The 13,326-nt window shown below is 58.4% G+C and overlaps 1 protein-coding gene across 1 annotated transcript in view; it reads left to right on the top strand.

Moving 5' to 3' along the window:
• Positions 1 to 806: 806 nt before the first annotated feature.
• LOC308231071 (phospholipid phosphatase-related protein type 2-like) overlaps positions 807 to 13,326 on the top strand; it is a gene marked incomplete at both ends in the record, with an annotated part of 28,574 nt that continues 16,054 nt past the window's right edge. Inside the window, 4 exons of the mRNA XM_080636183.1 lie at positions 807 to 1,010; positions 6,715 to 6,903; positions 7,891 to 8,005; positions 10,467 to 10,795. Coding sequence (XP_080492309.1) covers positions 807 to 1,010; positions 6,715 to 6,903; positions 7,891 to 8,005; positions 10,467 to 10,795 — 837 coding nt within the window. The remainder of the gene's footprint in view (positions 1,011 to 6,714; positions 6,904 to 7,890; positions 8,006 to 10,466; positions 10,796 to 13,326) is intronic.

The raw sequence follows: 13,326 nt of genomic DNA on the forward strand, positions 1-13,326 counted from the left end.
TTGCCCCCCCCCCCACCCGCAGTGACCCCCTCATGACCCCTCCGGGCCCCCCCCCCCCCCCCCCCTTCGCCCCTCACCGCCGCGTTCGGCTCCGCTCGGCTCCGTCCGGCGCGCCCAGCCCTGCCCCTCGCACCACGTGACCCCCAGGCCACGCCCCCCGCCGGCCCTACCTGGCGGCGGAGGCCACGCCCCCACCTGAGGAGGGGCGGGGCTTAGGAAGGGGGCGGGGCTTTTGCGCCGTGCACCTGCACAAGCCACGCCCCCGCCGCAGCCGCTCTTCGCGCATGCGCAGTGCGGCGGCCGCGCCAACGCAGGGTCCTAGCGCGCACCGGCCCGAATGAGGGGGACCCCGTGGCCGGAACCATTTAAAGGGGGGGGGGGGGGGGGGCCCTATAGGGGTCCTTTGGGTTCCTATGGGGGGGGTCCGTATCGAAGGGGTCCAATTGGGGGGGGCCCCTATGGGGGGTTTCTATGGGAGGGTCCAATTGGGGGGGGTCCCTATGGGGGGTTTCTATGGGAGGGTCCAATTGGGGGGGGTCCCTATGGGGGGTTTCTATGGGAGGGTCCAATTGGGGCGGTTCCATTTAGGGGGGGTCCCTATGGGGGGGTTCTAAGGCGGGAATCCCTATAGGGGAGTCCCTATGGGGGGTCCCTATGGGGGGTTCCTATGGGGGGTTCCCTATGGAAGGGTCCAATAAGGTCCCTATAGGGGAGTCCCTATAGCGGGTCCCTATGGGGGGTCCCTATGGGGGGTCCCTATGGGGGGTTCCCTATGGAAGGGTCCAATAAGGTCCCTATAGGGGGGGATGCGCTTTGGGGGGGTCTCTTTTGCCCCCCCCCCCCTTTGCCGCAGTGGGGGGGGCCCAGAAGGGGGCGGGGCTCTCCAGGAGGACGGCGGCCAATCAGGAGCCGCCGCGGCCCCGCGGCCCCCGCGCGATCGCGAGGTCTCTGTCGCGACAGCGGCAGCGGCGCGCGCCATGGCCGCGGTGTCCGGTTACTTCTTCCTGGAGGTAACGGGGGGGAGGGGATCCATGGGGTGCCCCATAGGGATGTGATGGGGATCCATGGGGTACCCATAGGGATGTGATGGGGATCTATGGGGTGCCCCATAGGGATGCGATGGGGATCTATGGGGTGCCCCATAGGGATGCGATGGGGATCTATGGGGTGCCCCATAAGGATGTGATGGGGATCTATGGGGTGCCCCATAGGGATGTGATGGGATCCATGGGGTGCCCTATAGGGAGGCGATGGGGATCTATGGGGTGCCCATAGGGATGTGATGGGGATCTATGGGGTGCCCTATAGGGATGTGATGGGGGTCTATGGGGTGCCCCATAGGGATGCGATGGGGATCTATGGGGTGCCCATAGGGATGTCATGGGGGTCTATGGGGTGCCCATAGGGATGTGATGGGGATCTATGGGGTGCCCTATAGGGATGCGATGGGGGTCTATGGGGTGCCCCATAGGGATGCGACGGGGATCTATGGGGTGCCCCATAGGGATGCGATGGGGATCTATGGGGTGCCCCATAGGGATGCGATGGGGATCTATGGGGTGCCCATAGGGATGTGATGGGATCCATGGGGTGCCCCATAGGGATGCGATGGGGATCCATGGGGTGCCCCATAGGGATGCGATGGGGATCTATGGGGTGCCCCATAGGGATGCGATGGGGATCTATGGGGTGCCCTATAGGGATGCGATGGGATCCATGGGGTACCCATAGGGATGCGATGGGGATCTATGGGGTGCCCCATAGGGATGCGATGGGGATCTATGGGGTGCCCCATAGGGATGCGATGCAGATCTATGGGGTGCCCCATAGGGATGCGATGCGGATCTATGGGGTGCCCCATAGGGATGCGATGGGGATCTATGGGGTGCCCCATAGGGATGCGATGGGGATCTATGGGGTGCCCCATAGGGATGCGATGGGGATCTATGGGGTGCCCCATAGGGATGCGATGGGGATCTATGGGGTACCCATAGGGATGCGATGGGGATCTATGGGGTGCCCCATAGGGATGCGATGGGGATCTATGGGGTGCCCCATAGGGATGCGATGGGGATCTATGGGGTGCCCCATAGGGATGCGATGGGGATCTATGGGGTGCCCCATAGGGATGCGATGGGGATCTATGGGGTGCCCCATAGGGATGCGATGGGGATCTATGGGGTGCCCCATAGGGATGCGACGGGGATCTATGGGGTACCCATAGGGATGCGACGGGGATCTATGGGGTGCCCCATAGGGATGCGACGGGGATCTATGGGGTGCCCCATAGGGATGCGACGGGGATCTATGGGGTGCCCCATAGGGATGCGATGGGGATCTATGGGGTGCCCCATAGGGATGCGATGGGGATCTATGGGGTACCCATAGGGATGCGATGGGGATCTATGGGGTGCCCCATAGGGATGCGATGGGGATCCATGGGGTACCCATAGGGATGCGATGGGGATCCATGGGGTACCCATAGGGATGCGATGGGGATCTATGGGGTGCCCCATAGGGATGCGATGGGGATCTATGGGGTACCCATAGGGATGCGATGGGGATCCATGGGGTACCCATAGGGATGCGATGGGGATCTATGGGGTACCCATAGGGATGCGATGGGGATCTATGGGGTGCCCCATAGGGATGCGATGGGGATCTATGGGGTGCCCCATAGGGATGCGATGGGGATCCATGGGGTGCCCCATAGGGATGCGATGGGGATCTATGGGGTGCCCCATAGGGATGCGATGGGGATCTATGGGGTGCCCCATAGGGATGCGACGGGGATCCATGGGGTACCCATAGGGATGCGACGGGGATCTATGGGGTGCCCCATAGGGATGCGACGGGGATCCATGGGGTGCCCCATAGGGATGCGATGGGGATCTATGGGGTACCCATAGGGATGCGACGGGGATCCATGGGGTGCCCCATAGGGATGCGATGGGGATCCATGGGGTGCCCCATAGGGATGCGATGGGGATCCATGGGGTGCCCCATAGGGATGCGATGGGGATCTATGGGGTGCCCCATAGGGATGCGACGGGGATCTATGGGGTGCCCCATAGGGATGCGATGGGGATCTATGGGGTGCCCCATAGGGATGCGACGGGGATCCATGGGGTGCCCATAGGGATGCGATGGGGATCTATGGGGTGCCCCATAGGGATGCGATGGGGATCTATGGGGTGCCCTATAGGGATGCGATGGAGATCTATGGGGTGCCCTATAGGGATGCGATGGAGATCTATGGGGTGCCCCATAGGGATGCGATCGGGATCTATGGGGTGCCCCATAGGCATGCGATGGGGATCTATGGGGTGCCCTATAGGGATGCGATGGGGATCTATGGGGTGCCCCATAGGGATGCGATGGGGATCTATGGGGTGCCCATAGGGATGTGATGGGGATCTATGGGGTGCCCCATAGGGATGTGATGGGGATCCATGGGGTACCCATAGGGATGCGATGGGGATCCATGGGGTGCCCCATAGGGATGCGATGGGGATCTATGGGGTGCCCATAGGGATGTGATGGGGATGTATGGGGTGCCCTATAGGGATGCGATGGGGATCTATGGGGTGCCCTATAGGGATGCGATGGGGATCTATGGGGTGCCCCATACGGATGCGATGGGGATCTATGGGGTGCCCCATAGGGATGTGATGGGGATGTATGGGGTGCCCTATAGGGATGCGATGGGGATCTATGGGGTGCCCTATAGGGATGTGATGGGGATCTATGGGGTGCCCCATAGGGATGCGATCGGGATCTGTGGGGTGCCCATAGGGATGCAATGAGGATCTATGGGGTGCCCCATAGGGATGCGATGGGGATCTATGGGGTGACCTATAGGGATGCGATGGAGATCTATGGGGTGCCCTATAGGGATGCGATGGAGATCTATGGGGTGCCCCATAGGGATGCGATGGGGATCTATGGGGTGCCCCATAGGGATGCGATGGGGATCTATGGGGTGCCCCATAGGGATGCGATCGGGATCTGTGGGGTGCCCCATAGGGATGCGATGGGGATCTATGGGGTGCCCCATAGGGATGCGATCGGGATCTGTGGGGTGCCCATAGGGATGCAATGAGGATCTATGGGGTGCCCCATAGGGATGCGATGGGGATCTATGGGGTGCCCTATAGGGATGCGATGGAGATCTATGTGGTGCCCCATAGGGATGCGATCGGGATCTATGGGGTGCCCCATAGGCATGCGATGGGGATCTATGGGGTGCCCTATAGGGATGTGATGGGGATCTATGAGGTGCCCATCTCACTGGGTCTCTATGGGTCGTTATGGGTCTCTATGGTCTCTATGGGTCTCTATGGGTCTCTATGCTCTCTATGGGTCTCTATGGTCTCTATGGTCTCTATGGTCTCTATGGTCTCTATGGGTCTCTATGGGTCTCTATGGTCTCTATGGGTCTCTATGGGTCTCTATGGGTCTCTATGGGTCTCTATGGGTCTCTATGGTCTCTATGGGTCTCTATGGTCTCTATGGTCTCTATGGGTCTCTATGGTCTCTATGGTCTCTATGGGCTCTATGGGCTCTATGGTCTCTATGGTCTCTATGGTCTCTATGGTCTCTATGGTCTCTATGGGTCTCTATGGTCTCTATGGGTCTCTATGGGTCTCTATGGTCTCTATGCTCTCTATGGTCTCTATGGTCTCTATGGTCTCTATGGGTCTCTATGGGTCTCTATGGTCTCTATGGTCTCTATGGTCTCTATGGGTCTCTATGGTCTCTATGGGTCTCTATGGGTCTCTATGGTCTCTATGGTCTCTATGGTCTCTATGGGTCTCTATGGTCTCTATGGGTCTCTATGGTCCCTATGGTCTCTATGGGTCTCTATGGTCTCTATGGTCTCTATGGTCTCTATGGTCTCTATGGGTCTCTATGGGTCTCTATGGGTCTCTATGGTCTCTATGGGTCTCTATGGGTCTCTATGGGTCTCTATAGGTCTCTATGGTCTCTATGGTCTCTATGGGTCTCTATGGGTCTCTATGGGTCTCTATGGTCTCTATGGGTCTCTATGGGTCTCTATGGGTCTCTATGGTCTCTATGGGTCTCTATGGTCTCTATGGTCTCTATGGTCTCTATGGTCTCTATGGGTCTCTATGGTCTCTATGGTCTCTATGGTCTCTATGGTCTCTATGGTCTCTATAGGTCTCTATGAGTCTCTATGGTCTCTATGGTCTCTATGGTGTCTATGCTCTCTCTCTCTATGGTCCCTCTCTATGCTCCCTCTCTATGGTCTCTCTCTATGGTCTCTCTCTATGGTCCCTCTCTATGGTCTCTCTCTATGGTCTCTCTCTATGGTCTCTCTCTATGGTCTCTCTCTATGGTCTCTCTCTATGGTCTCTCTCTATGGTCCCTCTCTATGCTCCCTCTCTATGGTCCCTCTCTATGCTCCCTCTCTATGGTCTCTCTCTATGCTCCCTCTCTATGCTCCCTCTCTATGGTCCCTCTCTATGGTCCCTCTCTATGCTCCCTCTCTATGGTCTCTCTCTATGCTCCCTCTCTATGGTCCCTCTCTATGGTCTCTCTCTATGGTCTCTCTCTATGGTCTCTCTCTATGGTCCCTCTCTATGCTCCCTCTCTATGCTCCCTCTCTATGGTCTCTCTCTATGCTCCCTCTCTATGCTCCCTCTCTATGGTCTCTCTCTATGCTCCCTCTCTATGGTCTCTCTCTATGGTCCCTCTCTATGGTCCCTCTCTATGGTCCCTCTCTATGGTCTCTCTCTATGGTCCCTCTCTATGGTCCCTCTCTATGGTCTCTCTCTATGGTCTCTCTCTATGGTCTCTCTCTATGGTCTCTCTCTATGGTCTCTCTCTATGGTCTCTCTCTATGGTCCCTCTCTATGGTCTCTCTCTATGGTCTCTCTCTATGGTCTCTCTCTATGGTCTCTCTCTATGGTCTCTCTCTATGGTCCCTCTCTATGGTCTCTCTCTATGGTCTCTCTCTATGGTCTCTCTCTATGGTCTCTCTCTATGGTCTCTCTCTATGGTCCCTCTCTATGGTCTCTCTCTATGGTCCCTCTCTATGGTCTCTCTCTATGGTCTCTCTCTATGGTCCCTCTCTATGGTCTCTCTCTATGGTCCCTCTCTATGGTCTCTCTCTATGGTCTCTCTCTATGGTCCCTCTCTATGGTCTCTCTCTATGGTCCCTCTCTATGGTCCCTCTCTATGGTCTCTCTCTATGGTCTCTCTCTATGGTCTCTCTCTATGGTCCCTCTCTATGGTCTCTCTCTATGGTCTCTCTCTATGGTCTCTCTCTATGGTCTCTCTCTATGGTCTCTCTCTATGGTCCCTCTCTATGGTCTCTCTCTATGGTCCCTCTCTATGGTCTCTCTCTATGGTCTCTCTCTATGGTCCCTCTCTATGGTCCCTCTCTATGGTCCCTCTCTATGGTCTCTCTCTATGGTCCCTCTCTATGGTCCCTCTCTATGGTCCCTCTCTATGGTCCCTCTCTATGCTCCCTCTCTATGGTCCCTCTCTATGGTCCCTCTCTATGGTCCCTCTCTATGGTCTCTCTCTATGGTCTCTCTCTATGGTCCCTCTCTATGGTCTCTCTCTATGGTCCCTCTCTATGGTCTCTCTCTATGGTCCCTCTCTATGGTCTCTCTCTATGGTCCCTCTCTATGGTCCCTCTCTATGGTCTCTCTATGCTCTCTCCCCCCTCTCTATGGTCCCCCGGAGGTCCTCATCCTGGCCGCCGGGGCCGCCCTTTGGTACCTGCTGGAGGTCTCGGAGCCCTTCCCGGTGCCCCAGGGCGGTTTCTTCTGCCGCGACCCCGCCTTCGGCCGCCCCTACCCCGGCCCCCCCGGCGCCAGCCGCGCCCCCCCCGCCCTCGTCTACGGCCTCGTCACCGCCGTGCCCGCGCTCACCGTGAGGGGGGGGCGCTTGGGGGGCTGGGATGGGGTCTGTGGGGGGTACTTGGGGGGCACTTATGGGGCTGGGGGGGGTCTATGGGGGGTACTTGGGGGGCACTTATGGGGCTGGGATGGGGTCTATGGGGGGTACTTGGGGGGCACTTATGGGGCTGGGGGGGGTCTATGGGGGGTACTTGGGGGGCACTTATGGGGCTGGGGGGGGTCTATGGGGGGTACTTGGGGGGCACTTATGGGGCTGGGGGGGGTCTATGGGGGGTACTTGGGGGGCACTTATGGGGCTGGGATGGGGTCTATGGGGGGTACTTCGGGGGCACTTATGGGGCTGGGGGGGGTCTATGGGGGGTACTTGGGGGCACTTATGGGGCTGGGATGGGGTCTATGGGGGGTACTTGGGGGGCACTTATGGGGCTGGGGGGGGTCTATGGGGGGTACTTGGGGGGCACTTATGGGGCTGGGATGGGGTCTATGGGGGGTACTTGGGGGCACTTATGGGGCTGGGATGGGGTCTATGGGGGGTACTTGGGGGGCACTTATGGGGCTGGGATGGGGTCTATGGGGGTACTTGGGGGGCACTTATGGGGCTGGGATGGGGTCTAAGGGGGTACTTGGGGGGCACTTATGGGGCTGGGATGGGGTCTATGGGGGGTACTTGGGGGGCACTTATGGGGCTGAGGGGGATGAAGGGGGGGGTACTTTTGGGGCTGGGATGGGGTCTATGCAGGAGGTATTGGGGGCCTGGGGGGGCACTTATGGGGCTGAGGGGGGTTTATTGGGAGTCACTTGTGGGTCTGGGGGGTCACTTGGGGGTCATTTGTGGGTCACTTGGGGGTCACTTGGGGGTCACTTGGGGGCCTGGGGGGGTCACTTGTGGGTCACTTGTGGGTCTGGGGGTCACTTGTGGGTCACTTGTGGGTCTGGAGGTCACTTGGGGGTCACTTGTGGGTCTGGGGGTCACTTGGGGGTCTCGGTGCTGTCCCTGCAGATGGTGCTGGGGGAGCTCCTGGGGCCCCTGGGGCGGTGCCGGGGGGGCCCTGCCCCCCCCCCGCTGTGGGGCCGGAGCTGTGGAGCCCCCCTGAGGCGGCTGCTGCGGTACCTGGGTGAGGGGGGGCAATGGGACCCCATAGCCCCCATTGAGCCCCATAGACCCCATTGAGCCCCATAGACCCCATTGTACCCCATAGCCCCCATTGAGCTACATAGACCCCATTGAGCCCCATAGACTCCATTGAGCCCCATAGACCCCATTTAGGCCCATAGACCCCATTGTACCCCATAGACCCCATTGTGCCCCATAGACCCCATTGAGCTACATAGACCCCATTGTGCCCCATAGACTCCATTGAGCCCCATAGACCCCATTTAGGCCCATAGACCCCATTGTACCCCATAGACCCCATTGTGCCCCATAGACCCCATTGAGCCCCATAGACCCCATTGAGCCCCATAGACCACATTGTACCCCATAGCCCCCATTGAGCTACATAGACCCCATTGTGCCCCATAGACTCCATTGAGCCCCATAGCCCCCATTGTGCCCCATAGCCCCCATTGTACCCCATAGCCCCCATTGAGCCACATAGACCCCATTGTGCCCCATAGCCCCCATTGTACCCCATAGCCCCATTGTACCCCATAGCCCCCATTGTGCCCCATAGCCCCATTGTGCCCCATAGCCCCCATTGTGCCCCATAGACCCCACTGTGCCCCATAGCCCCACTGTACCCCATAGCCTCCATTGTACCCCATAGCCCCCATTGTGCCCCATAGCCCCACTGTACCCCATAGCCCCATTGTGCCCCATAGCCCCCATTGTGCCCCATAGCCCCATTGTGCCCCATAGCCCCCATTGTACCCCATAGCCCCCATTGTGCCCCATAGCCCCATTGTGCCCCATAGCCCCATTGATCCCCATAGCCCCATTGTGCCCCATAGCCCCCATTGTGCCCCATAGACCCCATTGTGCCCCATAGCCCCATTGAGCCCCATAGCCCCCATTGAGCCCCATAGCCCCCATTGTACCCCATAGACCCCATTGAGCCCCATAGCCCCCATTGTACCCCATAGCCCCCATTGAGCCCCATAGACCCCATTGAGCCCCATAGCCCCATTGTACCCCATAGCCCCCATTGTGCCCCATAGCCCCCATTGTGCCTCATAGCCCCATTGTGCCCCATAGCCCCCATTGTGCACCATAGCCCCCATTGTGCCCCATAGCCCCATTGTGCCCCATAGCCCCATTGTACCCCATAGCCCCCATTGTACCCCATAGCCCCATTGTGCCCCATAGCCCCATTGTGCCCCATAGCCCCCCCATAGCCCCATTGTACCCCATAGCCCCCATTGAGCCCCATAGCCCCATTGTACCCCATAGACCCCATTGTGCCCCATAGCCCCCATTGTGCCCCATAGCCCCCCCATAGCCCCCATTGCGCCCCATAGCCCCATTGTGCCCCATAGCCCCCATTGAGCCCCATAGCCCCATTGTGCCCCATAGCCCCCATTGTGCCCCATAGCCCCCATTGAGCCCCATAGCCCCCATTGAGCCCCATAGCCCCATTGTGCCCCATAGACCCCATTGTGCCCCATAGCCCCCATTGTGCCCCATAGCCCCCATTGAGCCCCATAGCCCCATTGTGCCCCATAGCCCCCATTGTGCCCCATAGCCCCCATTGAGCCCCATAGCCCCATTGTACCCCATAGCCCCATTGTGCCCCATAGCCCCCATTGAGCCCCATAGCCCCATTGTGCCCCATAGCCCCCATTGTGCCCCATAGCCCCATTGTGCCCCATAGCCCCCATTGAGCCCCATAGCCCCCATTGAGCCCCATAGCCCCATTGTGCCCCATAGACCCCATTGTGCCCCATAGCCCCCATTGTGCCCCATAGCCCCATTGTACCCCATAGCCCCCATTGTGCCCCATAGCCCCATTGTGCCCCATAGCCCCATTGTGCCCCATAGCCCCCATTGAGCCCCATAGCCCCATTGTGCCCCATAGCCCCATTGTACCCCATAGCCCCCATTGAGCCCCATAGCCCCATTGCGCCCCATAGCCCCATTGTGCCCCATAGCCCCCATTGAGCCCCATAGCCCCATTGTGCCCCATAGCCCCCATTGTGCCCATAGCCCCATTGTGCCCCATAGCCCCCATTGTGCCCATAGCCCCATTGTGCCCCATAGCCCCCATTGCGCCCCATAGCCCCATTGTGCCCCATAGCCCCCATTGAGCCCCATAGCCCCATTGTGCCCCATAGCCCCCATTGTGCCCATAGCCCCCATTGTGCCCCATAGCCCCATTGTGCCCCATAGCCCCCATTGAGCCCCATAGCCCCATTGTGCCCCATAGACCCCATTGAGCCCCATAGCCCCATTGTGCCCCATAGCCCCCATTGAGCCCCATAGCCCCCATTGTGCCCCATAGCCCCCATTGTGCCCCATAGCCCCATTGAGCCCCATAGCCCCCATTGTGCCCCATAGCCCCATTGTACCCCATAGCCCCATTGTGCCCCATAGCCCCCATTGTGCCCCATAGCCCCCCCATAGCCCCCATTGTCCCTCAGGGGTGTTCTCCTTCGGGCTCCTGGCCACCGCCATCTTTGCCCTCGCGGGTCAGCTGACCACGGCCGCGCCCGCGCCGCACTTCCTGTCCGTCTGCCGGCCCAACTACAGCGCGCTCGGCTGTTCCCCCCCCGCCGCGCCGCCCCCCCCCGCCGCCTCCTCCTCCTCGGGCTGTTCCGCCGCGCCCGCCCCTCCCGCCGCGCCGCCGCCCCCCTTCGTCCCGCCCGGGGCCGAGCTCTGCGCCGGGGAGCGCCCCCTGGTGGCGGCCGCCAGGAGGACGTTCCCGTGCAAGGAGGCGGCGCTGGGGGCCTATGCGGGGGCCTATGGGGGGGTACGGGGGGTAATGGGGCAATGGGGGGAATGGGGGTAATGGGGGTAATGGGGGCAATGGGGGCAATGGGGGCAATGGGGGCAATGGGGGGTATGGGGGGAATGGGGGTAATGGGGGAATGGGGGTAATGGGGGCAATGGGGGCAATGGGGCAATGGGGGTAATGGGGGGTATGGGGGGAATGGGGGTAATGGGGGAATGGGGGTAATGGGGGCAATGGGGGCAATGGGGCAATGGGGGTAATGGGGGGTATGGGGGAATGGGGGTAATGGGGGCAATGGGGGTAATGGGGGCAATGGGGGCAATGGGGCAATGGGGAATGGGGGCAATGGGGGTAATGGGGGCAATGGGGGCAATGGGGGGAATGGGGGTAATGGGGGGAATGGGGGTAATGGGGGGAATGGGGGCAATGGGGGCAATGGGGGGAATGGGGGCAATGGGGGGTATGGGGGTAATGGGGGCAATGGGGGGAATGGGGGTAATGGGGGTAATGGGGGGTATGGGGGCAATGGGGCCAATGGGGGGGAATGGGGGTAATGGGGGCAATGGGGGTAATGGGGGCAATGGGGGTAATGGGGGTAATGGGGGCAATGGGGGCAATGGGGGCAATGGGGGTAATGGGGGCAATGGGGGCAATGGGGGTAATGGGGGCAATGGGGGCAATGGGGGGTAATGGGGGTAATGGGGGCAATGGGGGCAATGGGGGCAATGGGGGTAATGGGGGGAATGGGGGCAATGGGGGCAATGGGGGTAATGGGGGCAATGGGGGTATGGGGGCAATGGGGGGTATGGGGGCAATGGGGGGTATGGGCACCTATAGGTGTCTGTGTGCCGCTGGGTTAGGGTTGGGGTTAGGGTTAGGGTTAGGTGTCTCTCTAGGTGTCTGTCTCTCTATAGGTGTTTCTCTATAGGTGCCTCTATCTAGGTGTCTCTATAGGTGTCTTTCTATAGGTGTCTCTATAGGTGTCTATAGGCGTCTCTCTATAGGTCTCTCTCTATAGGTCTCTCTATTGGTGTCTCTATAGGTCTCTATAGGTCTCTCTCTATAGGTCTCTATGGGTCTCTATAGGCCTCTATAGGTCTCTATGGGGTCTCTATGGGGTCTCTAGGGGTCTCTATGGGGTCTCTATGGGTCTCTATAGGCCTCTATAGGTCTCTATGGGGTCTCTATGGGGTCTCTATGGTCTCTATGGGGTCTCTATGGGTCTCTATGGTCTCTATGGTCTCTATAGGTCTCTATGGTCTCTATGGGTCTCTATAGGTCTCTATGGGTCTCTATGGGTCTCTATGGTCTCTATGGTCTCTATGGTCTCTATAGGTCTCTATGGGTCTCTATGGTCTCTATGGTCTCTATAGGTCTCTATAGGTCTCTATGGTCTCTATGGTCTCTATAGGTCTCTATGGGTCTCTATGGTCTCTATAGGTCTCTATAGGTCTCTATGGGTCTCTATGGTCTCTATAGGTCTCTATAGGTCTCTATGGCTCTCTATGGGTCTCTAAAGGTCTCTATGGTATCTATGGTCTCTATGGTCTCTATAGGTCTCTATGGTCTCTATGGTCTCTATAGGTCTCTATGGTCTCTATTGGTCTCTATGGGTCTCTATGGTCTCTATGGTCTCTATGGTCTCTATAGGTCTCTATGGGTCTCTATAGGTCTCTATGGTCTCTATGGGTCTCTATGGTCTCTATGGTCTCTATAGGTCTCTATAGGTCTCTATGGTCTCTATGGTCTCTCTCTATGGGTCTCTATGGTCTCTATGGTCTCTATGGTCTCTATGGGTCTCTATGGTCTCTATGGTCTCTATGGTCTCTATGGGTCTCTATGGTCTCTATGGTCTCTATGGGTCTCTATGGTCTCTATGGTCTCTATGGTCTCTATGGGTCTCTATGGGTCTCTATGCTCTCTATGGTCTCTATGGTCTCTATGGTCTCTATGGGTCTCTATGGTCTCTATGCTCTCTATGGTCTCTATGGGTCTCTATGGTCTCTATGCTCTCTATGGTCTCTATGGTCTCTATGGGTCTCTATGGTCTCTATGGTCCCTATGGTCTCTATGGGTCTCTATGGGTCTCTATGGTCTCTATGGTCTCTATGCTCTCTATGGTCTCTATGGTCTCTATGGGTCTCTATGGTCTCTATGGTCTCTATGGGTCTCTACGGTCTCTATGGTCTCTATGGGTCTCTATGGTCTCTATGGTCTCTATGGGTCTCTATAGGTCTCTATGGGTCTCTATGGTCTCTATGGGTCTCTATGGTCTCTATGGGTCTCTATGGTCTCTATGCTCTCTATGGTCTCTATGGTCTCTATGGTCTCTATGGTCTCTATGGTCTCTATGGGTCTCTATGGTCTCTATGGTCCCTATGGTCTCTATGGGTCTCTATGGGTCTCTATGGGTCTCTATGGTCTCTATGGTCTCTATGGGTCTCTATAGGTCTCTATGGGTCTCTATGGTCTCTATGGTCTCTATGGTCTCTATGGTCTCTATGGGTCTCTATAGGTCTCTATAGGTCTCTATGGGTCCCTATGGTCTC

Source organism: Psittacula echo, assembly GCF_963264785.1.
Source record: "Psittacula echo genome assembly, chromosome: 30".
Taxonomy (NCBI): Eukaryota; Metazoa; Chordata; class Aves; order Psittaciformes; family Psittacidae; genus Psittacula; species Psittacula echo.